Source organism: Arachis hypogaea, chromosome 19 (assembly GCF_003086295.3).
Source record: "Arachis hypogaea cultivar Tifrunner chromosome 19, arahy.Tifrunner.gnm2.J5K5, whole genome shotgun sequence".
NCBI classification, from domain to species: Eukaryota; Viridiplantae; Streptophyta; class Magnoliopsida; order Fabales; family Fabaceae; genus Arachis; species Arachis hypogaea.
Window position 1 is genome coordinate 2,444,762 of NC_092054.1, and position 26,672 is coordinate 2,471,433.

The following is a 26,672-nucleotide window of genomic DNA, read 5'->3' on the forward strand; positions in this document are numbered from 1 at the left end:
TGGGTGTTTGAATCATTAATATATTTACAAAAATAAAACTGCGTTTTTTCCATTGGGTTACAATTATTTGTATAACAACACGAGATTATAAAGAACAAATAAAACATATACTGACTTGGTTAATTAACATGTTTGTTGTACTCATTAAGTCATTATCTAAAAACTATTAAAATTATTCAAATTAAAAGTGGGAAATACGGAATGAGATCGAACGGTTGGTGTTGTAAAGTGAGAGATGTACGGATAATAATGGAAGAAAGTGAAGAAATCAGAGACGCACGTAACTGTTCCCTGTTAAGTGTTCAGTGTTTGAGATGATAACAATCACGTCATTGCTGTCCGTACACTATTTCTTCCATTGTCTAGTCTTTTCATTCTTGCTTCCCACTTTCCCCTCTTTTTCTTTCTTAAATCTACTCACCACCCTCATCATATCTCTTATCATATACTACTATAGTACTAATGTACTATATTATACTCTCTTATGTATATATGTTTGGACAATTGTATTTTGTCTTCTATTTTTAATCTAAATAAAATATTATTATCATTAATTTTACAAATGTACAAACTTTTTGTTGTAATTTATCATTAAATTAGTAAATTTTGGTGTGCAAATAACCTTTTTTTTGTTCTTATACAACATACTCACTACATTAACACACTAAAAAAAATTGAGTGAATACATCATCCTACTCCTGACAATTATCTCGAAAGGACAATGAGATTCAAAAAAAAAAAATACCCAATTCGGTCCCTGATTTTTTTGGGACAGATTAACTCCTATACAAAAAAAAATGACATTGACTTTTTTTTTTGCACAAAAACCTCGTTATCCTTTCGAAATAATTGTTAGAGATTGAGTTAGGTTTTTTTTTTTTGCCAAAAACCTCGTTGTCTTTCAAAATAATTTGCAGAGACAGTTTTGAAATTTTCTATATATTGCACTTTCTAATTTCTAGAATTTAAAATTTGGTACAACTTAATAAAAGACTTACAAATCTTTTATCTGTGTTAAATCTCAGCTGATAAATAATTTCTTTTACAGGAGAATACAAAATAATATTTTGTAAAATATGAAGCTAAACCCAAAAGAGGAACTTTCTTTTTCAGTGTGACCTATTTTTTTTGGTAAATAGTGTAACCCTTTTTTATTTATATTGGTGTGTAGAAGGGCCAAAGGCCCAACAGTTTCACTAGGTTTTCAGCCTAGTTATTAGGGCTTAAGCCCCATCACTCATATTCACGATCACTTTTGTTTTTCTCCGTAAAAATTTATACTAAAATTATTAGTTAAAATTTTTTAGATAATTAAATATATTTAACTAAATTATTATTTAACAATCTTCGACTAATAATTTAATATAAAAATAATTACATTTTAATTTTTATTTTAATAATTAAATTATTAATTTATTTAAATAAATATTAAAAATTATTTATTAACTAACAACAAATTTATAAATAAAACTCAAATTTACGTCTTTAAATTCACAATAAATTAATTTTTTAATATTTAATCTGAATAAAAAATTATTGTTCTTTTGAAAAATTAAAAATAGAGAGATGTTGTGATATGGATGACCACGTAGACTCACCTTCTCAATATTGAAGGAATCATTCTCAAGAGAGAATGGATTTAATGAGGTTTGAAAAAGCTAGTTTTGTATGCCTATAAAAAGATGTACGGGCAAAAGGAATAAACAACAATAACAACAGAACAAAAATATTATTCTTCCTTCCTTTTCATACAAATAAATCAATCCTCTTTTATGCAATCAAATACCCTTCTCCTTATATTACTATTACAATTCTTTCTCTTCTTTTATTTTATAAGTATTTTAAATTCTATTTTCTATTACTCTTTACATATAATATTAATAGCAATATTAACCATCTTTATTATATTGAGATAGTATCAAATGCAAATCTCTCTCTTTATTTTTAATACTTTTTCTTATCTTTGTATATATATACACATTACAACATATAATATTATTATATATATATATATATATATATATATATATATAAATTATTATTGGGCTAATTATTTTAATACTAGAGTCTTCTATTTATACATCTCTATTATATATATCTTTATTTCACAACACGTTATCAGCACGAGACTCTGATCAAATTTTTAGGAAGACTCAGGTAACAAATTTTCATTATGTCGAAGCTCTCTCATCTTGAATTCAATGTTCTTGATATATCTGGAAACAATTATTTATCATGGATATTAGATGCTGAAATCCATCTTGATTCAATGGATCTTGGAGATACCATTAAGGCTGAAAATAATGCATCCCAGAAGGATAAAGCTAAAGCCATGATTTTTCTCCGTCGTCATCTTGACGAAGGATTGAAAAATGAATATCTTACATTAAAAGATCCTGCAGATCTTTGGAAAGACCTTGAAGAAAGGTACAATCATCAGAAAACGGTGATACTTCCTCAGGCCCGATATGAATGGACACATTTGCGTTTACAAGATTTTAAATCTATAAATGAATATAATTCTGCAATGTTTCGGATCACCTCACGAATGAAATTGTGTGGGGAAAAAATAACTGATCATGATATGTTGGAGAAAACTTTCTCAACCTTCCATGCCTCGAATGTGCTCCTGCAGCAGCAGTATCGAGAGAAAGGATTTAAAAAATATTCTGAGTTAATTTCTTGCCTTCTTGTTGCTGAACGCAACAATGAGTTGTTATTGAAAAATCATGAAGCGCGCCCAGCTGGCGCTGCCCCATTTCCTGAAGTAAATGTGGCAAATTACCCCAGAAGAGGTAAATGGCAAGGTTTTAACAATAAGAAAAATTATGGAAGGAAAAAGAATTATGTTCAAAAGAGAGGATCTCACCAGAAGTGGGACAAAGAAAGGAATATCGGGCAGAATAAATCAACCGAGGAGAAGTGTTTCCGTTGTGGTGGAAAGGGCCATTGGTCACGTACCTGTCGTACCTCAAGGCACCTAGTCGATCTTTACCAGGCATCTTTGAAAAAGAACGACAAAGGAAAGGAAACAAATTTTGTTTCAAATGATGCTGAGAACTCCACCACTCATTATGATGTATCTGATTTCTTTGAGGATCCTGAAGGAAATATTGGTCATTTGATCAATGATGGAATAGTTTAATCTGTGGGATTGTGAAGTATATATGTAAATAAATAATGTAAAGAACTTATTGTTAAGTTTTATTTTCTATGTATTTAAGTTTCAAATGTGATGTACATAAATAATGAAATATTAATATTTATAAATTTTGAAATTATTAATTGTGTCAAATTTTAAAATAAAATTTCAGTATATGACATTATTTTATGTACAGTGTTTCTTAGAAAAATAATTCTGATCAAGTATTCAATTTAACTATACATACTACTCATTTTATTATTATTTGTTTTTGAAGAATGGCAAGGATATGTAATGAAGATGTATGCCTTGCGGATAGTGCAAGTTCACACACTATTCTCAAAAGTGATATATATTTTACCCATCTTGTGCCAAAAGAGGAATATGTTAACACTATTATTGGCTCAGGCAATGTGATAGAAGGCTCCGGAAGAGCTATAATTTTGTTTCCTGGAGGAACAAAATTTATAATAAATAATGCACTATTATCTACCAAGTCTCTGAGAAACTTGTTGAGTTTCAAAGATATTCGCCGAAATGGATATCATGTTGAGACGATGAATGAGGGAAATCATGAGTATTTATGTATCACAACTCATGATTCAAATAAGAAAGTTATATTAGAAAAATTACCCTCACTTTCATCTGGGTTGTATTATACCAAGATTAGTGCAATTGAATCACATGCCACTGTAAACCAGAAGTTTACTAGCTCAAATGAGTTCATAACTTGGCACGACCGATTGGGTCATCCGGGAACAACCATGATGAGGAGAATTATTGAAAACTCTCATGGACATTCACTAAAAAACCAGAAGATTCTTAAATCTAGTGAATTTTGTTGTGCTGCATGTTCTCAAGGGAAGTTAATTTTAAGGCCATCACCAGTAAAGATTGGATTTGAGTCCCCTGAATTCCTAGAAAGGATTCAAGGTGATATATGTGGGCCTATTCATCCACCATGTGGATCTTTTAGATATTTTATGGTCCTAATAGACGCATCTTCGAGATGGTCACATGTGTGCTTATTATCTTCTCGCAACCTGGCGTTTGCGAGATTACTGGCTCAAATTATTCGATTAAAAGCACAATTTCCAGAAAATCCAATCAAAGCAATTCGTCTTGATAATGCTGGTGAATTTACTTCCCAAGCTTTTGATGCTTATTGTATGGCTAATGGAATAAGTGTTGAACATCCAGTAGCTTATGTTCACACACAAAATGGGTTAGCAGAATCACTTATTAAGCGCCTCCAATTAATTGCTAGACCCTTGCTTATGAGAACAAATCTCCCAACCTCGGTTTGGGGGCATGCAGTTTTACATGCTGCAGCACTTATTCGTTTGAGGCCAACGAGTTACCATCAGTTCTCTCCTATGCAATTAGCTTTTGGCCAGCAGCCAAATGTTTCCCATTTAAGAATATTTGGGTGTGCGATATATGTTCCCATTGCGCCACCTAATCGCACCAAAATGGGACCCCAAAGAGAATTGGGGATATATGTTGGATATGATTCTCCCTCTATAGTGAGGTATCTTGAGATACAAACTGGTGATGTGTTTAAAGCCCAATTTGCAGATTGTCATTTTGATGAATCAAAATTTCTAACATTAGGGGGAGAGAATAAGTTTCCTGAAAAGGAACTTAATTGGAATGCATCATCGTTGATGCATTTAGATCCTCGATCAGCGCAATGTGAACTAGAAGTTCAAAAGATTATACATTTGCAAAGAATAGCAAATGAATTGCCTGATGCATTTTCCGATACAAAGAGGATAACCAAATCTTATATACCAGCGGAAAATGCCCCAATTCGAATTGATGTCCCAGTAGGACAAGTAGCTACTGAAGCGAATTCACGCCAGAAGCGTGGCAGGGCGAAAAATGTCCCAATTCGAATTGATGTCCCAGTAGGAAAAATAGCCACTGAAGCAAATACACGCCAGAAGCGTGGCAGGCCTGTCGGTTCTAAAGATAGAAATCCTCGAAAGAGAAAAGAGGTAAATACTATTCCTGTTGAAAAAGACATAGTAGAGACACCCGCAGTTGTCCAAAATTCTGATATAACGCCAGAAGACGTTCAGGTACCTGAAAATTGTGAAAATGACGAGATCTCGATAAATTATGTCTTTACAGGAGAGAAATGGGACCGAAATAAGACAATTGTCAATGAAATATTTGCATATAATGTGGCATTAGATATCATGCATGAAAGTAAGGATCTTGAGCCAAGATCAGTCGAAGAATGTCGACAAAGAAGTGATTGGCCAAAATGGGAAGCAGCCATGAAGGCTGAATTAGACTCACTTGCAAAACGTGAAGTCTTTGGACCTGTAGTCCGTACACCTGCAGATGTAAAACCTGTTGGATACAAATGGGTATTTGTGAGAAAACGAAATGAGAAAAATGAAGTTGTGCGCTATAAAGCCCGACTTGTGGCACAATGTTTTTCACAAAGGCCCGGTATAGATTATGAAGAAACGTATTCCCCAGTAGTGGATGCGATAACATTGCGTTATTTGGTCAGTTTATCTGCATATCATAAACTGCATATGCATTTAATGGATGTGGTAACAGCCTATTTATACGGCTCATTAGATCGGGATATCTATATGAAAGTCCCCGAAGGACTAAAGATATCTAAACCATCCAATGAATATTCGCAAGGGTTATACTCAGTCAAATTGCAAAGATCTTTATATGGTCTAAAGCAATCTGGACGAATGTGGTATAATCGTCTTACTGAGTATCTGGCCAAAAACGGTTTCAAGAATGATGATATATGCCCGTGTGTTTTCATAAAGAAAACTGCTTCTGGATTCATTATAATTGCTGTGTACGTTGATGATTTAAATATCATTGGGACTCCTGAAGAGATTCCAACAATTATAAAAATTCTAAAGGAAGAGTTTGAGATGAAAGATCTTGGAAGAACTAAATTTTGTCTCGGCCTGCAGATCGAGCATATAAAAAGTGGGATCTTTATTCATCAAACAACATACACAGAAAAGATCTTGAAAAGATTTTATATGGATAAGTCACATCCATTAAGTACACCAATGATCGTAAGATCCTTGGATATGAAAAAGGATCAATTTCGTCCTAAAGAAGAAAATGAAGATATCCTTGGTCATGAAGTACCATATCTTAGTGCCATTGGAGCGCTAATGTATCTTGCTAATAATACGCGACCTGACATATCATTCGCGGTGAATTTACTAGCAAGGTATAGTTCCTCTCCAACCAGAAGACATTGGAGTGGAATCAAACAAATTTTTCGATATCTTCATGGAACGGTTGATATGGGATTGTTTTATCCCTATGGATCCAAGTCACTACTAGTTGGCTATGCAGATGCCGGATACTTGTCTGATCCACATAAAGGGAGATCTCAAACAGGATATCTGTTCACATATGGTGGTACAGCTATATCTTGGAGGTCCACGAAACAGACGATTGCTGCAACATCCTCTAATCATGCTGAAATACTGGCGATTCATGAAGCTAGTCGCGAGTGTTTTTGGCTGAGGAGTCTGATTCAATATATTCTATCATCATGTGGACTGATTGATCATAAGATAGCTCCAACTGTCCTGTTTGAAGATAATGCAGCATGCATTGCTCAACTTAAGGGTGGATACATCAAAGGAGATAGAACAAAGCATATTTCTCCCAAATTCTTCTTCACTCATGACCTTCAAAATCAAGGGACAATTGATGTCCAACAGATCCGTTCAAGTGACAATCTGGCAGATTTATTTACAAAGTCACTCCCAAAATCCTCCTTTGAAAGATTGGTACATGAGATTGGGATGCGTCGATTTCGAGATATTAAATGATGTCGACAAGAGGGGAGACTGTACTCTTTTTCCCTTGGTCAGGTTTTTTCCCATTGGGTTTTTCTTGACAAGATTTTTAATGAGGCAGTCCCCATCACTAAAGGATATTGTACTCTTTTTCCTTCACTAAAGTTTTTTTTCCCCACTGGATTTTTCTTTAGTAAGATTTTAACGAGGCAATAATCCTGAATGGTCATCCAAGGGGGAGTGTTGTGATATGGATGACCACGTAGACTCACCTTCTCAATATTGAAGGAATCATTCTCAAGAGAGAATGGATTTAATGAGGTTTGAAAAAGCTAGTTTTGTATGCCTATAAAAGGATGTACGGGTAAAAGGAATAAACAACAATAACAACAGAACAAAAATATTATTCTTCCTTCCTTTTCATACAAATAAATCAATCCTCTTTTATGCAATCAAATACCCTTCTCCTTATATTACTATTACAATTCTTTCTCTTCTTTTATTTTATAAGTATTTTAAATTCTATTTTCTATTACTCTTTACATATAATATTAATAGCAATATTAACCATCTTTATTATATTGAGATAGTATCAAATGCAAATCTCTCTCTCTTTATTTTTAATACTTTTTCTTATCTTTGTATATATATACACATTACAACATATAATATTATTATATATATATATAAATTATTATTAGGCTAATTATTTTAATACTAGAGTCTTCTATTTATACATCTCTATTATATATATCTTTATTTCACAACAAGAGACAAATTGAATTAAAAAAAGAGATGATGTCACACTAACATCTTGATGATGAATAAACTATTGAAAATATTTTAAGTACACCAAAAATACTAATGCACCAGTTGTTTTAACCGTTAATCTAACTTATAAAAAATATATATAATATATATTAATTAAAATCAACAATTAAAACAACTAGTACATCAATACTCCCAGAACTAGGGAGTTTAATGTATGCTCAAGTCTGCACACGTCCTGATATATCATTTATAGTGGGAGTGTTAGATAGATACTTAAGCAATCCAGACATGGATCATTGGATAACTGTTAAACGTGTAATGCATTATCTGAAGAGAACAAAGGATTACATGCTCACTTGAAGAAGATCGAAAGAACCACAATATCCAAACTCTTCCAATCGTATGATTCATGTTTATGAATTCAGGTACACTTCCACATTATGATAGATATATTTTTTGGTGATTCAATATGGATGATCTGAATTATTGAAATTAATTTATTCCAACAAATTTTACTTGAAATGTTTCCTTTACTATTTAAGGAGTGGGTGCAAACAATTAGCAACAATACATTTTATCATAGACATTCAAGTTTCACATACTGTAAAACTATTTCAATCTATACATATCATGTTCACAAAACGAAGTCATAAATTTTATTTCTTTGTTCTCTTTAAAGTCCAAAACCACATCCTACACGTTATTAGTGCTATAAACCTCACACCTTCACAAATCCATGATCAAATTACAAAGAAAAAGGACATTTATTTATAATATTTGTCTAACATCATGTTAACATACTCCAACCAACAAATCAGAGTATATCAACACAAAACATGTCTCCTTCAATGGACACTAATTTGCTTAACATCCTTTTTTTGCTGCTGAGTCCTAGGAATGGTAATAGTTAAGACACCATCCTTCAACTCGGCCTTAATCTCATCAGCTTTAGCATCATCAGGCAAAACCAAATTGGTATCATAGTAGCCATAGCTACTTGAAGACCAATACTCATCATCATCCTCCTCTTCTTTTTCCTCCTTGTGTTCACCCTTTATCTTTAGCACACCATCATCAATAGTGATTTTCACATCCTCCTTCACAACTCCGGGCATGTCGTATCGCAGCTTGTAGTGGTCGTCGCGCTCCTTAACCCGGCCGGTCAAGGACCATGGTGTCAAGTTCATGTTGTCAAATAGCCTGTTGATGTTCTCACTTGCTTGCATCAATGCATTTCCAAGCCCTGAAGGGAAGAATTCTAGCAACCAACAAGCAATAATAAGTCATGTATGTATGTATTTACGGGTAAAGTATATTTTTTATCCATAAAGTATACTTTTTATCCCTGAAATTTGACAAAAATTTTAAAAATATCCAAAATTTTATTTTGTTTTAATTTTGTCCCAAAAATTTTTAATTTGCATCAAATATACTCCTAACAACTAATTTTTCAAAAAATTTAAGATCAATTCAATAACAATTTCATAAGAACAACCTTCAACACAAGCAAATCAAACGTAATTTTCATGTATTATTGTTAGATTAGTCTTAAATTTTTTGAAAATTTAGCCGTCGAAAATATATTTGATGCAAATCGAAAGTTTTTGTGATAAAATTAAAACAAAATTAAACTTAAGAATATTTTTAAAATTTTTGCCAAACTTTAAGAACAAAAAAAATATACTACCCATATATTTATGTTTACTTGTGTTTCAAGTCATCTACACATTTTTTTGTTTTAAAAATTTAAAACAGAACTAAAAATTTAAAACACATTTATTAACAACTTCTAACTATTAACTTCATGTTAATTTTCAGCATTTGAATTTTCATATCTTTTGCCCAATCTACCCAAACAAACATAGAGTCTGCTGTCAAAGTACTATTTTTTAAAAGAAAAAGTTGACTTTAAAATTAATTAAACTCCTTTTCTGAGAATAAATCTATCTGATCACTATTGATATAAGGCAATATTCACTATGATATCAATATCTCTTAATAATGTGTGTTATGTGTAAACCATTTTACAAAAACAGAGAATTATGATTGTTTTACTTACCAATAGAAGAGCGTTATGCATAATATTGCACAACTAAATTTAAAAAAAAAAAGCAGTATACATTATTCTCAATTATTTCATTCAACATACACATACTAAAATTTGTAGAATTTTGTTAGATATATTAAAATGAATTAAAACAAAAACTAATAAATTTGAATGTTAGGCAGAGAGAGGGGTGGTTGAGAATTACCATAAAGTTGAGGGGTGGTGAAATCAGTTAAATCATTAGTTTCATTCCTTCTCCAAGGCCATGATCTCCTGCTCCTCCTCCTAGGGAACAGCCTGGACCTTCTCCCACCAGATGATGACACAGCTATCTCACTCCCTTCAGATTTCTCACTTGCTGATGAACTTGCAAACCTTCTTAATAACTCATTCCCAAACCTCCGTGATGATGAACAATTAGCCACCCTTTCTTCAACCTTCTTCATAGCCAAACGTGCCAAAGCCATCTTTGCTAACTATCTATTCTTCAATAGAAATGGTTTTTGTTTTGCTCTAACTTCTCTTGTGTTATGTTGTTATATTGAGGAACTTAAATAGTTGGCTTTGGATGCTTATAGAACTCTCTAAGAGATTCTACCACACAATAGCAATATAGAACCGTCTCGAAGAATTTTCACACTAGTCTTATCTAAGTAATTATTAGTAATAGTTTGTCAGAAAAAAAATTTATTAGTAAATAGTAATAAATAATATGTTTATTATACTCATGTTAATATTAGTTTTTTATGTATTATTTATTTATTTTTATATTAATAGTTTAACATTAAAAAATAATTTATTAATGTGACTAATTTATTTATTAGAAATACTATATTTTCTATTCAAGTAGAGTAGAGTGTTCGAGATGGAAAATGCACCAGATTCCATGTCTTTCGTGATATGCAGAGAAAGAACTAGACGCTTTTTTTTTTCACTAAAATCTATTTATTGGATTTTCCAGAAACATCAGTTACCTCCACTTGTTTTTGGTAAGACAAATTACCTTCCCTTTTTTTATTTTGGTCAAGGATTACCTTCCCTTTATTAAAATAAAAAAATCTTTGGGCCAGGCCCAAATAGACACATTTTCTACACCAAAAAAAAATTGAACCAATTCCCATTGTCTTGCATGATGATTAAGATCTAATTTAACAGAGGAGCCACTCCAATAAAGACGTCAAAAATAATTTTTTTAAAGATGTTTTTTAATAATTAAAATTTAACACATATAATCGATTAAATCGTGTTATTTTTGCCAAAATTAGGTCAGATAAATTAATTTAACCAAAAAATAGTGAATCAAATTTTGATTCGGTCTAAATTAATATTATTTTTTATAAAAAATTACTACAATATCCTTATTATAGAACATGACTAAAATACTCTTATTATATATATAAATTTTGAAAACTCTAAATCCTAACTCTACGACAACAGAGAAAAAAAGAGCTAGAATTTAGAATTCTCAAAATTAATATATATAATAAGAATATTTTAGTCATTTTTTATAATAAGGGTATTGTAGTCATTTTTTATAAAAAAAATAATATTAATTTCGACCGATTCAAAATTGGATTCACCATTTTTCGGTCAAATTAATTTGTCTGGCCTAATTTTGACAAAAATAACATGATTTAATCGATTATATATGTTAAATTTTAATTATTAAAAAACATCTTTATTTAAAGATGTCGAAGCGGCTCCCTTTAACAAAAGATGGAGCAAATGTTTGCATGCTATCATCAACAAAGGGTTGATTTTTTTTTCAAAACTTGCCTCTAGATACCAAAGACACTGCCAGAATCATTCAACTAAACAAGAGTAAAAAGTATAATACGACTTTCTAAGGGATTTGATAGAGAAAAATTCCCTCCAAATTGGCATGTTGAAAATTTTGATATACAAACTGCATTTACTGCCAATCTTCCTCTTCCAACTGAAGCATATAACTCATTATTTCAGGGACTTAACCAAATAGGCGGCGCAACCTCAATCTTCGACCGGTCAGTCGTATAGGCCTTCCTGTTCCCAGACCTCCACAAGAAAATCTACCATTTCCTGTCAAAATTGGTGTAACCAATGTAACAAATTGTTATCAGCTAATCAAATTTTCACTTGAAAGATCCTGATGGTTTAGAAGTTTGGGCTTACCGCAAGAGAGACGGGCTGCCGGAACGGCTTGCTGGTTCCTAATAAACTCTCATATGTGGCATTCCAACTGCAAAGCCAAAAAATGTTGGCAAGGCACAGACAATGAGTTCTGATAAGATCAAGAAACAAAGAAGGAAATCACAATTATTGACAGAAGATAAAGTTCATCATTGGTCACTTATGGGCATCATATTAGACCAATTTGAATAACTTCTGCAATACGCAATGCCAGCATGGTGTGTTGCTGTGTGCCATAGGAGTTTCAACATAGAATAGATTGATTTTCTTTCTTCTCTACGGGTCGAAGAAAGGTAGAAAAGTAAACTCATTCCAATATTATCACACAAAGATGTATAACAATATGGATATAATATAACCTCAATGTGCAATAAGATTGACAATATGGTACAAAAATCAGGACAGAGGAAGGAATATAACATACCAAGAGTAGAATTACATTGATCCTAAGAGGAAATTATAGAAACAAGCAAATGGACTATGGACCCAACAAGGTAATTTACCTCAATTTAGGTTCGCGCGATTGTTGTGATCGGTTCTCAGGTCTTTTATCTCCTACCCAACGTTGCCGAGTCTGATTCCAGAGAATAAGACCTGCAACCAGAAGTATTTTAATGCACTATGGAGTAAAACAGATAATGATAACCAAAATTTGGAGTATTTTGCAAATAAGGATACTGCATTACTGTTCAAACTTCAAATAAGATTCTTGAATAATTCAATTTAGCCAAAATAGCAACATAGTCTACATTTCCTAAACAATATCTTATATTTTGTGTCATTTACTATCCATTAACAGACTCATTATGTGTTAGCTTTAGCATTGTTGGAAAACAATGTCTTTGGTTTTGAACAATAAAAGCTTTGAAGAAATACCATGATTTACAAATTCTTCGGGGTTACTGGTCTTGGAAGCACTAGGCAGAGCCACAGGTAGGTTTGTCGTACCAATCGAGGACATGCTTCGTTGCGACTGACCAATACTATTGTCTATGTCATGTGTGCTGGTGGTCCAGAAATCCTCTGAAGAGGTAGGTCTCTTTACCGACTCTGCGGTACCTTGATTTTGCAATTCATTTGATGGTAAATCCGTTGTAGTAACTACTACAGGCTTTCTATAGCATCCCACACAAGCACTGCACTGTTTCAATTAATTTCAGTTATGCACCATATAATTATACTCATAACATTGTCTCGAAGCAGCCATCGTAAATCGAAAACTGAAAATCGATTAGCACACAATGCAATCTAGTCATTCTAAGTTATAAACTTTTAGATCCATATAACCAATCAACAAATTTATACTAAAACATATAAATACACACAACACAGGACGACTAGTCTCGGCATAGCAATAAGATTGCTGTCTTGTGACTTGAACATCAAATTCATAGGTTCAAATTCTGAAAGCAGCCTTTCAATTTGCATAGGTCAAACTGTAATCAACTATATTGAGCCGACTTTTCTATATATACAGAAAAGCACAAGAACAAACATAAAAAGTTTCCCATTTTCAACTACTTGATATTGTTTCTGTGGTTGGTCTCAGATTTTATGAGGAAAGAAAATGAAAGTTCCACTTATTAACAATGGTTTCATCATATAACTAATCTGAGTTACCCTATTTCCAAAACAGAAATGCTGGCATTGGAGACAATAATCCTCCTTGATTCCAATTCATCAAATTTCTATACAATGCATGAATCAAATTCACAAAAAGGAAAAATTATCATAAATCCACATGATTATCAATCAATATAATGAAAAGTAGAGATACCCATTTAGGCATTTAGCATAAATCTAACTGAAGGGGAACGAAATCAACTTTCTTCAGATACTATGGTTGGATTGAGAAAAAGAAAAAAAACATACCCCATAGTATATGCATGCAGTATCTGAAACACCCCAAAAAGGAAACTTTAGAATCAGATCTAACACAATGAATTTGCAGAGATAAAAGAATCCACAGCAATCCTAACAATTCTGGAAGGAAAAAATTTCAGAACTTTCAAATAAGAGAGAAAAAAAGGAGTGATTATATAATAAGACAAATGCACAAAAAAATAGGGGGAAAAAAAAAACCTTTTTATTTTAATTTTATTTTATTTTGGCCTTTTCCTTCTGATGTGCAAACACAAAATAGGGATGGCTTTTTTGGATGCTTCTCCTCCTTTTTTTTTCTTCGTCCTTTTCCCCTTCTCCTCAGAGAGAGAGAGAGAGAGAGAGAGAGAGTAACGTAATGCAAAGAGTATTGGAATAAATTATGTAGCAATGTGTTAATTATTTGTTGTTAAACTGTAATAATGAATTGGATGATGAAGGTGAAGAAGGTATGAGATTTTGAATCAAGATTTTTTTTTTTTTGGGTGTCTATTTTGAATTAAGATTTCATTTGCTTTGTGGTTTTTGCATTGAGTTGCAATAAGAAATTGTTGTTTAGAATTAGATTTGATTTGATTCAACTGCTTTGTTTGTTGCTATTCCTATTAAGACAGTAAATTCAAACAATCTTATTAGGATCTTTACAATAAACTTGATATTTAAAAATAGTTAGATAATTTAATAAATTTAATTATAATATTATTTAATAATTTTTAATTATTAATTTAAAAAAAAATATTTTTGTTTAAATTTTGACCATAAATATAATAAATTCGAATTAACTTGTAAATTATACTATTGAATATTCAGTATAAGAGAAACGAATTAGATGGTAACAAAAAAAAATTGTGTTTGACTGAGTTTATTTTATTATTTATCGAATTTTTTTATTTTATTAGACAAAATTGCTGTCTATTAACATATAAACTTAGTATTCGTATTGGCTAAATCTGATCTTATTAACTGCTATGTATACATAATTTCCATCTAAATTAAAAATTTTAAATCCATAACTTGTGCCATTCACACCTTGGCCCCTGCTTCTTTCAATTTTCTTAAAAATAGCCCCTAGAACACATACAAACTACATAGAGGACCCAAAAAACAAAGAATTAACAGGAAAAGGATCCCTAGTTTTTTAACAATTGATAAAATACAATATAATTTATTATCTTTGATTTGAGTAAAACCAAAAATAAATAAAAGAGAAAAAACAATGAATGGTTAGATTGAATATTGAATATCATCCAGTTTTTTTTCCATTTGAGAGTATCTACTCCCGAATTAACATATCAGCCCAGAAAAAGGGTATCAATCACCCGACGGTCCCACAAACCGAGTTAAGTCTTAGAATAATAATAATGAGATTTGCGTTGTGCACTAAAATTATTATTAAAATTTTAATTTATTAATTATATTTTTAAAATTAACAAAATGTACTACATTAGTTTTTGATCATTTTTCCGTTAATGATATGCTAATATAACTTAATGATGTAGATTGTTAATGACACGTGTCATTCTATAGTTTAACTACTTGTAATATTACAATAATAACTCAAACAATGACACATGATATGATGAACGGTTGTACCATGTATTATAATACTATTTGGGCTGAGTTTGGTAAAACTTTTTGAAGAGGTGTTTGTGCTTTTTAAAAGTATAAGTACCTCATTTTGCCTTTGGTAAATTAAAAAGTCTAAGTGTGTGTTTGGATTACAGTTTGCAAACCAGAGTTTACATAAAATTGATTTTGTAAAATTGATTTTGATGATAAGTTAGTTTGGGTTAACGTGATTTATGTTTGGTAATCTTTGTATTAAAATTGATTATAGTAAAATAAATGTTGTTTGGATTATACTACTCAAAATCACTTTTAGATGAAAAATTACTAAAATAGACATCAATTTTATATACCTGCAAAATCAGAATACTATAAAAAATAAAAATATAAAAGAGAGTACTATAAATTTTATAATGTCACACAAAAAGAAAATATTCTATAATTTTTTTTAGTATCGTCAGTACTCTTTAATTTAGTATTATTTTAGACTATAAATTTTTATTATTTATGACTTTATTGTTACTTATAATTAATTTTTTATTTATTTTGTCATTTTTTATAGGATCATAATTTATATTATTCAAAATTTTGATAATAAACGTAGTATATAATAATTACAATTACAAATTTTATAAATTCAGAATAAAAAATAAAAAAAATTAATACAAAACAAAAATAGAGTACATCAAAGAATAGAAAAAAAATTATACAGATAAGAAATAATAAAAATTTCATAAAACCAACAACATATGTCATATGAACAAAAAAAATATCATAAAACGTAAATAAAATTCATATGAATAAAATCAAATAAAAATAAAAAAATTTCAATTTGTTAGTGATTGAAATAAATCTGAACTTTGATGAAAAAAAATGGAACTAAAAAATTATGAAGAAGTAGGAAGAACTATAAAGAATGACTGTGAAGATAATAGTTACTAGTATCATTCTTATAGAAGAAAATGAAGGGTATGGTTGGTAAAAAAGAAATATTTGAGCTTCTCCTAAACGTGAAACGTAAAACGTGAAACGCAGAAGCTACAAATTTGAGCTTCTCCTAAACGTAGGTTCAGAGGCAGAATCAGTTCTGCGTTCACAAAGATAAAATTTGCCAAACATCAAAGTGAAACTTTCAAGAAGCTCAAACGGGCTTCTCTCCTCCCCAACGTGTTTGCCAAACACACCCTAAGTGTTTGTGTTTGCGACTTTTAAAAAAGTTAGGGATGCTTTTGAAAGCACCTGAGAGGGAGCTTTTTAAAGTTGACTTGTGCTTATCAAAATTAAAAAAAAAATTAATATAATAAATATTCAAAATTACCATTATTAATTATTAACACCAGATTTCATTTATTTTCCCACACATATTTTTCGCCAGTATATTACTATTGAAATACTCATATATTTATAATTTCTCAACCTAACCTTCACAAATTCATAATTTTCATATATTTTTTATTTTTCAACACAAATACATCTCTATCACATATTAGGTATGAACTTCTATCTATTTATATTATTTTTTGTGCGTTATTTTTGTATTTTTTAGTAGATGTTTATTTTTCTCTATTCTTTAAAACGTGAAGAAGGAGACCTGATTTATGAAAACCAATCATAAAATTTTCGTACACCAACTTCATGAACATTAGTCAAAATTATAATAACAACATATATATACATATGTAAATATAGGTATATAATTTTACTTGAGATATGTGTCATATTTTCTGTTATTTGTAAAAGTGAGTCAATATATATAGATGGTAATGGACGTATCAGTACTAACATTGGATTACATACAAATTTTATTATTGACTAATGATAACTCTATTTATATTAATATAGAGAGTAAATCAAATAAATATTTAAATTATTGGTCTCTAAAATTTGAAAAAAAAATTATTCTTCGTTATAAATATGTTTATTATAATTTTTTTAATTTTTAAAAGCTGTTTTACCAAACACAATTGTAGTGCTTGTGCTTATTAAAAGCTATTTTTAACGTAATTTTACTAAACGCAAGTGCGGCCGCTTTAAAAAGTTGTCTTTTAAAAGCTTTCATAAGTAAAAGTAAAAGCTTTACCAAACCAAACATTGACTACATATCAGCTTGCACTACGTGTTACAATATTATTCATTCACATATCGTTTGTTATATTATCATTGTAGATATACTAAATCGGTCCTTAATTTTTCTTTTGACTCATTTTTATCTCTGAAATTGAATGTTATGCACTAAACTAATCTCTTCATCCATTTTTTAAATTTTTTTTATATAAATTTAAAATTTTCAATATCTTTAAATACACTAATTTTAGTTTTATTTTTTCACATGTTATTTAAATACAAATATTTTTATAAAATATCTTTAAATGTTTAGTTTTAATTATATAATCTTTTATAATAATATGATCAAATAAAATAAATAATTTATGATAATATTTTAAAAAATTATTAATCAAAATACATAAAATAAAAAATACAAACTAAAAAAATTAATTTATTCATTTTAATTAAATTAAATAATTAATATAATTGATTAGCTATAGTTAATATAATTAAGTAAAATAGATTAAAAAATACTTTCAAAATCATACTTATGTCAGCTAATCTGTTGATTAAAAAAATTGGTTTTAATAATATATAATAGATTTTTATTATGGACTTATTTAGATATTATTCTCAAAATTTTTTTTTTAAATTATATTTTTTAAAAAGATTTTTTTATAAAAATAAAAGTAATTTATATTTGGATATCTCATATAAAAATATCTTTTTATTTATCAATTATATTTGAATAAAATAAAATAAAAATATTTTGTTATTAATTTATTAAGTAAAAAACATTTTTTTAAATATTTAAAAAAAATATACAAATTATAATTTCTTAAAAGATATTTTTTATTTTTCTAATACTTTATTTTTATTATTAAAAATTTACCAACCGAACTTAAAAAAATAAAAAAAAAGATTTTCTTAAATTTTTTTTTTTATGGATTTAATAGGCTCCAACACAGGCTATACACACGCTATATAAAGTGCATTGAGTGACTGAAATAAAGGTTTCTGTTTTTTTGGCATGAAGATGAAAACGAAAAATGGGGACGACAAGATCAGCGCCTTATCGGATGAGTTGCTCCTCCACATCCTCTCCTTTCTCCCCATCACCGACTCCGTCGCCACCTGCTTTCTCTCTCGCCGCTGGCGAAACCTCTGGGATCGTCTCTTCGTCTCAGACTTTGACTTTGACGACGGCGACCGCCAGATTGATTTCGTGGAATTCGTGAACGCCGGGGTTATTATAACCCGCCGCAAGGAACCCAACAACATCTGCAAGTTTCACCTCTTGTCTACGTCTTCCACTGTTGACATTCAGAGCCCACTTGCCACGTGGATTTCTGCTGCTCTTGGGCCCCACTTGCAAGAAATCTCCATCACTCTCTCATCTCCATGTTTCTTCCCTCGCTGCATTTTCAGGTATTATTCTTTCATTCTTATTCAATGTTTTCGTGTCTTCAACGAGATGCAGTTTCTAGAGAGATGCATGCCGAAAATGTGTGTGAACCATCAAATTAGAGAATAAAGATTTTAGAGATTTGGATTTTAGGATCTAGGGTTTAACAGATGTGTATGTTGTTTTAATTTGTAAAATATTAAAAAACTAAATGTGTATTCGTTTTAAATTAAGGTGAAAATTTAGATGTAGTTAACTTCCACTTTTTAATTTGAATATGGAAGTAAAAGTGGTGGTGTTGGACTACGGGAAATATAGGTACTTCACACCCATGTGGTGTCAGTGCAACAGAACTCGGACCATGCGAGTTCTAAACGGACGGTCCGAATTGCGTTTGATATTTCATTTCATAAAAAAATTGACAACAACAAACAATTCGAGGGTCCGTTTTTTAGTTTCCGAAATTTATATTTGCCCAACCACAAGTCGGACCGGATCCTCTGATTTGTGTTCTCTAAATTTTTTTCAATTTTTTAAACACAAATAGGCAGATCTGATTTGTGTACTCCCACAATTTTAAAAAATATTAAAAATTACCATGTTAAAATATATCACTCATTTTGCTTTCATATCAAAAAAATTTTCATGTGAAGTTAATAACTAAAAATGATTAAATAATTTAAAAAATTAGACTAAATTTTAGCCTAACAGTTCTTTTCACCTTAAATTAAATTTACTTATAATTAGCATCTAATTCTTCTTCTTATTATTGTTACTATTTTTGTTTGTGCTTTATATTAAACATTTAATCATTTATAGATGTAAGTCGCTGGTGTCACTCCGCTTGGAATGTCGTCATATGCATGTTGAGATGATTGCCAATGCCTACCAGTTGCCATCACTGAAGAAATTAGAATTAAAAGTCTGCTCAGCAAGCTGCTTAATTTCACTTTTGTTGTGCTGTCCAAATCTTGAAACTCTTAAGCTCGATTTCTATAAAGGTCATACACCTCTACTGCACATTGGTATGCTCTCTTCATTGAAGAGTTTAACCCTTTTAGGTCTTGGCAAAGAAGTTGGTAGCATCACTATAAACACCCCACTTCTTGAGCACCTTAACATCAACCTAAAATCAACCAAGTGCGGCACCTTATCAGTAACAAGCAATTTGCACAGCTTGGTCCATGTGCATCTTAACATTGTTCATCCTGTTGGAGATGTTGTCAAGCTTCTCAACAAACTCTACATGGCACAAAGCCTAAGTTTGAATGTAGCAACAATCACGGTAATTTTTTATAATAAATATGTTTGTTTAGAAATTAAAATGACAATATTTATGTATAACGAAACAATTAGCCATCAAATCAACTACCAAGTATTACATCTATTCTTTAATATATTTTTAATGTGTATTTTAAGCTGATTTGGTAATTGATTTTCGATATATACAATATGATTGTATATGATATATATAATTAATACTACATTACAAGAATATAAATCTTTTAAAGTTATATTGAATTTATCTTGACATTACATTATAAATTATAGTACAAAAAATTTATAGAATTAAACTATTTTTACAAAAAAATCGTAGGATGGAGGACAAAAATTGTTGTTGGATAAAAAAATTATTAGGTTTCTGTCGACAAAAAATTAAATAATAAATTTTTTAGTTTTTAGTTATTATTTTCATGTGAAAGAATTTAATTTATTAATAATTAATTTTAATATTCATTATCTAAAATTTTAAAAAATTTAATGGGTATATTTTTATATTTGATTAGTGTTAATTTTATTGTACAAATAAAAATAATTAATTTATGCTTATTATTTAAAATTCATATTTTTTGATATACATAATAACATGGTTGTTATATGTAATTAGTATTTCAAAAATGTTATTCGTATATTAAATTAGTCATTAAAATGAGTCACTAATATATTTATATATAAATATATGTGATTTAATTTATTTTTAATATGTATTTATATTTTAATAAATATTTTATGCTAACAATTAACTTTGGTAGCTGATTTTAACGTATACTTAACATAACCATTAATTTTTGTTACTTTTCGTGTATGCAGAACTTTCACGAGGGTCGGGGCATGGAATTTCCAGAATTTCATCGTTTGGTTCGTCTAGAATTGATCGTAAATTATTTAGATTCGAGCTTCGTAATGAACGTACTTCAACATTGTTGTGTACTAGAATCTTTCCAAATTCATTGTTTGGAACATCGCAGGGTACGATATAACTACTTCTCTGTTCTCTCAACACGTTTCATCTTCAATATATCATACGTGTTATCTTTTTTTTTATGTAAATATATTTATTTGAGACGGTTGAAAACTTCAAATAATTTGATATGTTTGATTAAAATGTTTATCATTTAACTAGAGAACAAACAAATATTAGTTAACTTCAATCAATAAACAAATAAATTTAATCTTTCACAATTTTTAAATTTTTTTTTTTAATATCTTTTTTCGTTTTATTTTTTCTTTTCTTTCAACGTCACAATTTCATCCATCACAATCTCCTTTAATCACATCAAATTTTAAACCCTAAATTCAATTTCTAAATTTTAAAAAACAACTCTATTTTATTTTATTTTTAAATATTTTTTATTTAAATTTTAAATATTATTGTTGTTTTTAATTTTAAATATTTTTTTAGTGTTTAATTATTGTGAGCTGATATTCAAATTTCTTAGCTGAATTAGTGTTAGCTCTCTAAACTTTCAATTGCTTAACATAACATATATTATTGTATTAACTACATCTTAACTTTTATCTTATAAAAATAGTATTCATGTGAGTAACTATTTGTTAATTTAATTTGTTTTATTATTGTTGGCAGAAAAGAAAACGTACTTGCTGGACACAGCCAACTGTTGCTCCTTCTTGTGTTGAATCACACTTGAAAACCCTTGAATTTAGAGGATATTGTGATTTTGAGGAAGAACGTACATTTCTGGCTTATTTTCTTGAGAGAGGACTTGTTTTGAAGAAAATGAAAATCTTCCATGGCTTCAGAAACTTATCGGTAGATAAAAAACATCAAATTCTCAAGACATTATGTACTTTACCAAGAAGCTCTAACATATGCCAACTTATGTTTGATTGACCCATCCTGTTATTTCATACGAATATTATATACTTGAATAGATTTGATTATAGTATTGTTTAATAAAAATGCTGAAACATTTCATATAATTCTTAGAGGCATGTTACACATACAAGTCTTTTTGGTTTATAAGTCTTATAAATTGGCACAAATTCAACAAAAAACACGCATTACACTCCCACATTTAAGAGTAAATAAACGCACGTTATTCAATCACTTTTTGTTTCCAAAGCGTGCTACTCACCATGCATTATGAACGACTCATCTTCTTCTTCCTCCATGAAAACGAGTTTCTTGCCAAATTTGAAGATAATAGAACTTCAGAAATACACCCAAACGATTACAGAAATACACCAAAAAATTATAGAAATACACCCAAACGGTTACCTGAAAATTCACCCAAAGGATTACAGAAATACACACGATTCAAAGCGTGTTAACATAAATAATTTGTAAAAATTTGTATAAAAAAATACTTGTATGTGAAGAATTATTCTAATCCTTAATCATTGTTTTTTAATTTAGTTTAAAAGTTGAGATTCCATGAAAATAAAATTTCATATACAATTATTTTTAGTCTATTTTTTTTTTCTCGTATTACTAGTTGGAGTTTCAAACATTCACCTAATGCCAAGTTTGTTCTAAGAACATAGAAATTTACGTGTCGTGTACGTACGCTAGAGCGTACACGTGTCCATGATCACATTACATGTGTGAAAAGAAACAATGCAATAAGAGAAAATTTTCACACATTGAAACATTTTTGATAGTGTAACACAAAAAGGTAGTCCTAGATAGCCATCCACTTGTGAGAACTAAATTTAGTAATAAGGTTCATTCTTCACATGATTTTTTAACTTGCTAATTATTACACGTCTCGTCGCTTATGTGCGTTTTATTAAACCACAAAAAAAGTTGAAGAAAACATATTTAGGGTAGTGTTTTTGTCTAATCTATATTGAATATATATAATAAAAAAGGTGAAAACTCAGGTGAAGTCGACTTCACGTGAAGTTAATATCTGAGAGTCGTTAGATAAAAATTTAGTCAAATCAGTCAAATCATCTAACGGCTCTCAGGTATCAATTTCACGTAAAGTCGACTATACCTGAGTTTTCACCAATAAAAAATTGGAAGAATTTACGGCACAATTTTTATTTATAGTATGCATAAAAAATATCTATCTATTTATAAGATTTAAACGTTAAAATTCTTATTAAAAAATAAAAAATATTTATCATCTCTTGTGTAAATAAAAGTGTTAATTAATAAAAGTACCAACGTAAAAGAGAGAACACATGCGACACACACATATATATTCTTTTAAATCAATAAATTTGCAAAAAAAAAAAAAAAAAAATCAACAACTACTATATTGATAAGCGAAAAAAAAAGGTGCATATTCATCTATCAAAATGTGTTTTAAAAATATTAATATTTTTTATAGGACATATTTTAATTTTTTTATTTAATGTAAGAAGTTATATATTCTATCTTGTCTTTATTTTTTTTGTCATTTTTTTTTCAAAAACATCGTTATCCTTTTTTTTATAGTCTTTTTTTCATATTTCTTTTAAATTATTTTTTTCAAAAATTAACATTATATTTTTTTAAAGTGATCCCATTTTATAAGAATAAAAAAAATTATGTATGGAAACTACAAAGTGAAGATATATAAACATAACACTATTATCCTTTTCTCTTTATTGTTTAAGCTTCAAAGATAAGAAGACATGAATCATACTTTTCTACATATGTTGAGTACAATATCCCATATTTTAGGCTTAATATTCAATAACATATCCTAATTATACCTTCTCAAAAAATAGGGGGAGGGAGGGATTAGGGAATAGTCCATTTAATCTCACCATAAACTTGGCAGAATAAATTCATTGCATATTTAATTATGTTTTTAAATACTTATTTAATATGGTATCATGCAAATACTGTGAGGCTCGCATGCATTGCAGGCTGGCCAAGGAAGCCAATATAGAATTAAATCGTGTACTGAATTCGTTCTTATATTCTAATGGTATAAATTACGTCTCTGAAATTGATAAAAATACATCATATTAGTTTTTGACTTATTTTTTATTAAAGAAGTGATGACATGGCTTAATGATGTAGAATGTTAGTGACATGTGTCATTCCATAATTTGGCTACGTGTAATGGTATGATGATGTGTTGACCGATGACACGTGGCATGTTGATGTGGACTGTTGTACCACGTGTCGCAACAGTATTCGTTCACGTGTCATCCGTTATGTCATCATTGTAGATGCATCACATTAGTCCCTCATTTTACATTAAGTGACTCATTTTAGTTCATGAAGTTGAATGTCGTGCACTAAACTACTCCATTCACTAGTTCTTTTTCATTTTCTTTAAAAAAATTTAAAATTCTCAATATCTTTGAATGCATTAATTTCAATTTTATTTTTCCACATGTTATTTAAATACAAGTGCTTTTATAAAATATTTTTCTCTTGCGGGTACTTCTAACCGTAGTTTTGGAGTTGACATGAAGACATTTTAAGTATCTGCAGTTTGCACTACCATCTCCGACCTCTTTCGTCTAGACTGAAGAGGTCAAAAATGGTAGTAAGGGTGCTTGAAGTGTCTTCAATCTAGTCCATATATTTCATAAGAACCGAAAAAATGTGTTTTAATTCTTGATTTTTTGTTAAAAAACACATGTTTTTTTATTAAAAAATGTGTCTAATCAATCATATAATTCTTTTTTTATAATAACATACTTATGTATTACAAAATTTACCAATGTTAAATTATTATAAAAAAAATTATATAATTAAAACTAAAATCATAAATTTTTTTTATAAAAGCACTTGTATTTAAACGATATATGAAAAAATAGAATTGAAATTAGCGCATCTAAAATATTACAAATTTTAAAATTTTTAAAAAATAAAAAAAATAGTGAAGGAACTAGTTTGGTACACGACGTTCGATTTCAGGGACTAGAATGAGTCGTTTAATATAAAATGAGAGACTAATTTGGTGCATCTACAATGATGACATAATGGATGACACGTGGACGAATAATGTTGCGACACGTGGCCAAATAGCATTGTGACACGTGACACAACCATCGATATCAGCATGCCACATGTCATCAGTCAACACATCATCATATCATTACACGTGGCTAAACCATGGAATGACATGTGTCACTAACCAACCGCCCACGTCATCATCAAGTCATGTCATCATGTCGTTAATAAAAAATGGGTCAAGACTAACATAGTGCACTTTTGTCAATTTCAGAAACGTAAGTGGTGCAATTAGAATCTCAAAAACATTTTAGTGCACCAAGCCAATCTTAGAGACCATTTTAGAGTTTAACTTTGCCGATATCCATTGCAGAGATAATAATCTATAAAATTAATGTATTAAGCTACACATTAAACTCATTCAATGAATTTTCTCAAGAATGGTAATGCAATTAAATTTGATGAAAGGTTTGCAAGAAAAATAAAATTAAATATATGAATTTAATTTTAATACATTAATTATATAAATTATTTTATACATTCATTTAATTATATTTATTTCTTTAAAGACAATCATTTTAAAAATGTTATTATTTTTAATATATTATAATACACAATTAAATAAATACATACAAAAATTTATATCATCACTTCATCAAAATTATATATATATATATATATATATATATATATATATATATATATATATATATATATATATAACACTTTTAATTAATTTATATCAGTGTTTATATGAGCTCACAATGTTGTGAGATCCATCATAAAAATCTAAATTCCAATGTCCCATTCCATGACCACGTTACACTTCTAGAACAAGGTTACACTTCTAGAACAACCAGGGTAATTAAGCTATATGCATACACACAAATGACAAAACTATTAAATAGTGTACTATCTTTATTAATGTTTTTAACTTTTTAAAACCATATTTGTTGTTATAGAGAAATACTAGGTCATTCAAATTTATTGTTTTGATTATTATTTAGTTATTAACTTAACTTTTTTATTTTAATTTTTTTAACTTAATAATTTAATAATATATTTTATTCTATACTTTTAAATATTAATAATTAATTGATGATAAAAAATAATAAATTCAGATAAATTTTTAATATTTTTTGTTTTTATACATACAAAATTCATTTTTTATTTATGAAATTTGATAATATACACTTAACACTAAAAATACTAATTTTTTACTCATTTTTGTCTTTTATGCATTTAATATTTTAAAAGCATATTGAAAATATTTACCAAAAAAACTAAATTTTCAATAAATTTTTTTTGTTTCCTTTAATCAAGGACGACATATGTGTATATAAACGGCAGTCACAAAAAAAAAGGTAAAAATTCATGTACAATAATTTTTTTTTGAAATTAATAATTAAAAATTATTAAATAATAATTTAATCAAATTTATTAAATCATCTAATCTAACAATAAATATTAACTACACATAAAAACTACATATGAATTTTTATGGGATTTTTTTAATAATAAAATAAAAAAATCCATATTTTCACAAACATGATTTTTGAACTTTAATTCTTAAAATACGATTTTTTTTACATTTAAGCAAGTTCGCCGGAACTCAGGAAACTCTATAAAAATTGGCAAGTTGGCCTAATTCCGGCGAATTCTGCCGCTCAAATTTTCTGAAAAAACGCACTTTT

General features: G+C 29.1%; 3 protein-coding genes across 4 annotated transcripts; 1 reads left to right on the top strand and 2 right to left on the bottom strand.

Annotated features, from left to right (window-relative positions):
* Positions 1–8,352: 8,352 nt before the first annotated feature.
* Positions 8,353–10,316, bottom strand: LOC112777350 (26.5 kDa heat shock protein, mitochondrial). The gene is made up of 2 exons (XM_025821702.3): positions 9,972–10,316; positions 8,353–8,977 (listed from the first exon to the last, which is right to left on the bottom strand). Exons 1-2 carry the CDS (start codon positions 10,231–10,233, stop codon positions 8,565–8,567), a joined length of 675 nt encoding a protein of 224 aa, XP_025677487.1. The 5' UTR covers positions 10,234–10,316; the 3' UTR covers positions 8,353–8,564.
* A 1,192-nt stretch (positions 10,317–11,508) lies between these two features.
* On the bottom strand, positions 11,509–14,188 carry LOC112779259 (uncharacterized). Of its 2 annotated transcripts, none has more exons than XM_029295998.2 (6): positions 14,018–14,188; positions 13,808–13,918; positions 12,812–13,071; positions 12,439–12,529; positions 11,918–11,984; positions 11,509–11,824 (listed from the first exon to the last, which is right to left on the bottom strand). In XM_029295998.2, exons 2-6 carry the CDS (start codon positions 13,810–13,812, stop codon positions 11,771–11,773), a joined length of 477 nt encoding a protein of 158 aa, XP_029151831.1. In that variant the 5' UTR covers positions 13,813–13,918; positions 14,018–14,188; the 3' UTR covers positions 11,509–11,770. The 2 variants fall into 2 exon arrangements, with proteins under 2 accessions (XP_029151831.1, XP_072083785.1); XM_072227684.1 differs by having other exon boundaries at positions 13,808–13,830; positions 14,018–14,159.
* A 4,258-nt stretch (positions 14,189–18,446) lies between these two features.
* LOC112776708 (F-box/FBD/LRR-repeat protein At4g26340-like) lies at positions 18,447–22,075 on the top strand. Its single transcript, XM_025820936.2, has 4 exons — positions 18,447–18,856; positions 19,653–20,118; positions 20,925–21,083; positions 21,700–22,075. Exons 1-4 carry the CDS (start codon positions 18,459–18,461, stop codon positions 21,964–21,966), a joined length of 1,290 nt encoding a protein of 429 aa, XP_025676721.2. The 5' UTR covers positions 18,447–18,458; the 3' UTR covers positions 21,967–22,075.
* Positions 22,076–26,672: the final 4,597 nt, after the last annotated feature.

What these genes read in the sequence shown, in the direction of transcription:
- LOC112777350 (XM_025821702.3), bottom strand. Translation starts at nt 10,233, where the DNA reads ATGGCTTTGGCACGTTTGGCTATGAAGAAGGTTGAAGAAAGGGTGGCT. An exon ending in CACCACCCCTCAACTTTATG is followed by an intron (nt 8,978 to 9,971) that starts GTAATTCTCAAC and finishes GTTGGTTGCTAG; the next exon opens with AATTCTTCCCTTCAGGGCTT.
- LOC112779259 (XM_029295998.2), bottom strand. An exon ending in TCGCGCGAACCTAAATTGAG is followed by an intron (nt 11,985 to 12,438) that starts GTAAATTACCTT and finishes TTGGCTTTGCAG; the next exon opens with TTGGAATGCCACATATGAGA. An exon ending in GGCAGCCCGTCTCTCTTGCG is followed by an intron (nt 11,825 to 11,917) that starts GTAAGCCCAAAC and finishes CAATTTTGACAG; the next exon opens with GAAATGGTAGATTTTCTTGT.
- LOC112776708 (XM_025820936.2), top strand. Translation starts at nt 18,459, where the DNA reads ATGAAGATGAAAACGAAAAATGGGGACGACAAGATCAGCGCCTTATCG. An exon ending in TTCCCTCGCTGCATTTTCAG is followed by an intron (nt 18,857 to 19,652) that starts GTATTATTCTTT and finishes AATCATTTATAG; the next exon opens with ATGTAAGTCGCTGGTGTCAC. An exon ending in ATTGTTTGGAACATCGCAGG is followed by an intron (nt 21,084 to 21,699) that starts GTACGATATAAC and finishes TATTGTTGGCAG; the next exon opens with AAAAGAAAACGTACTTGCTG.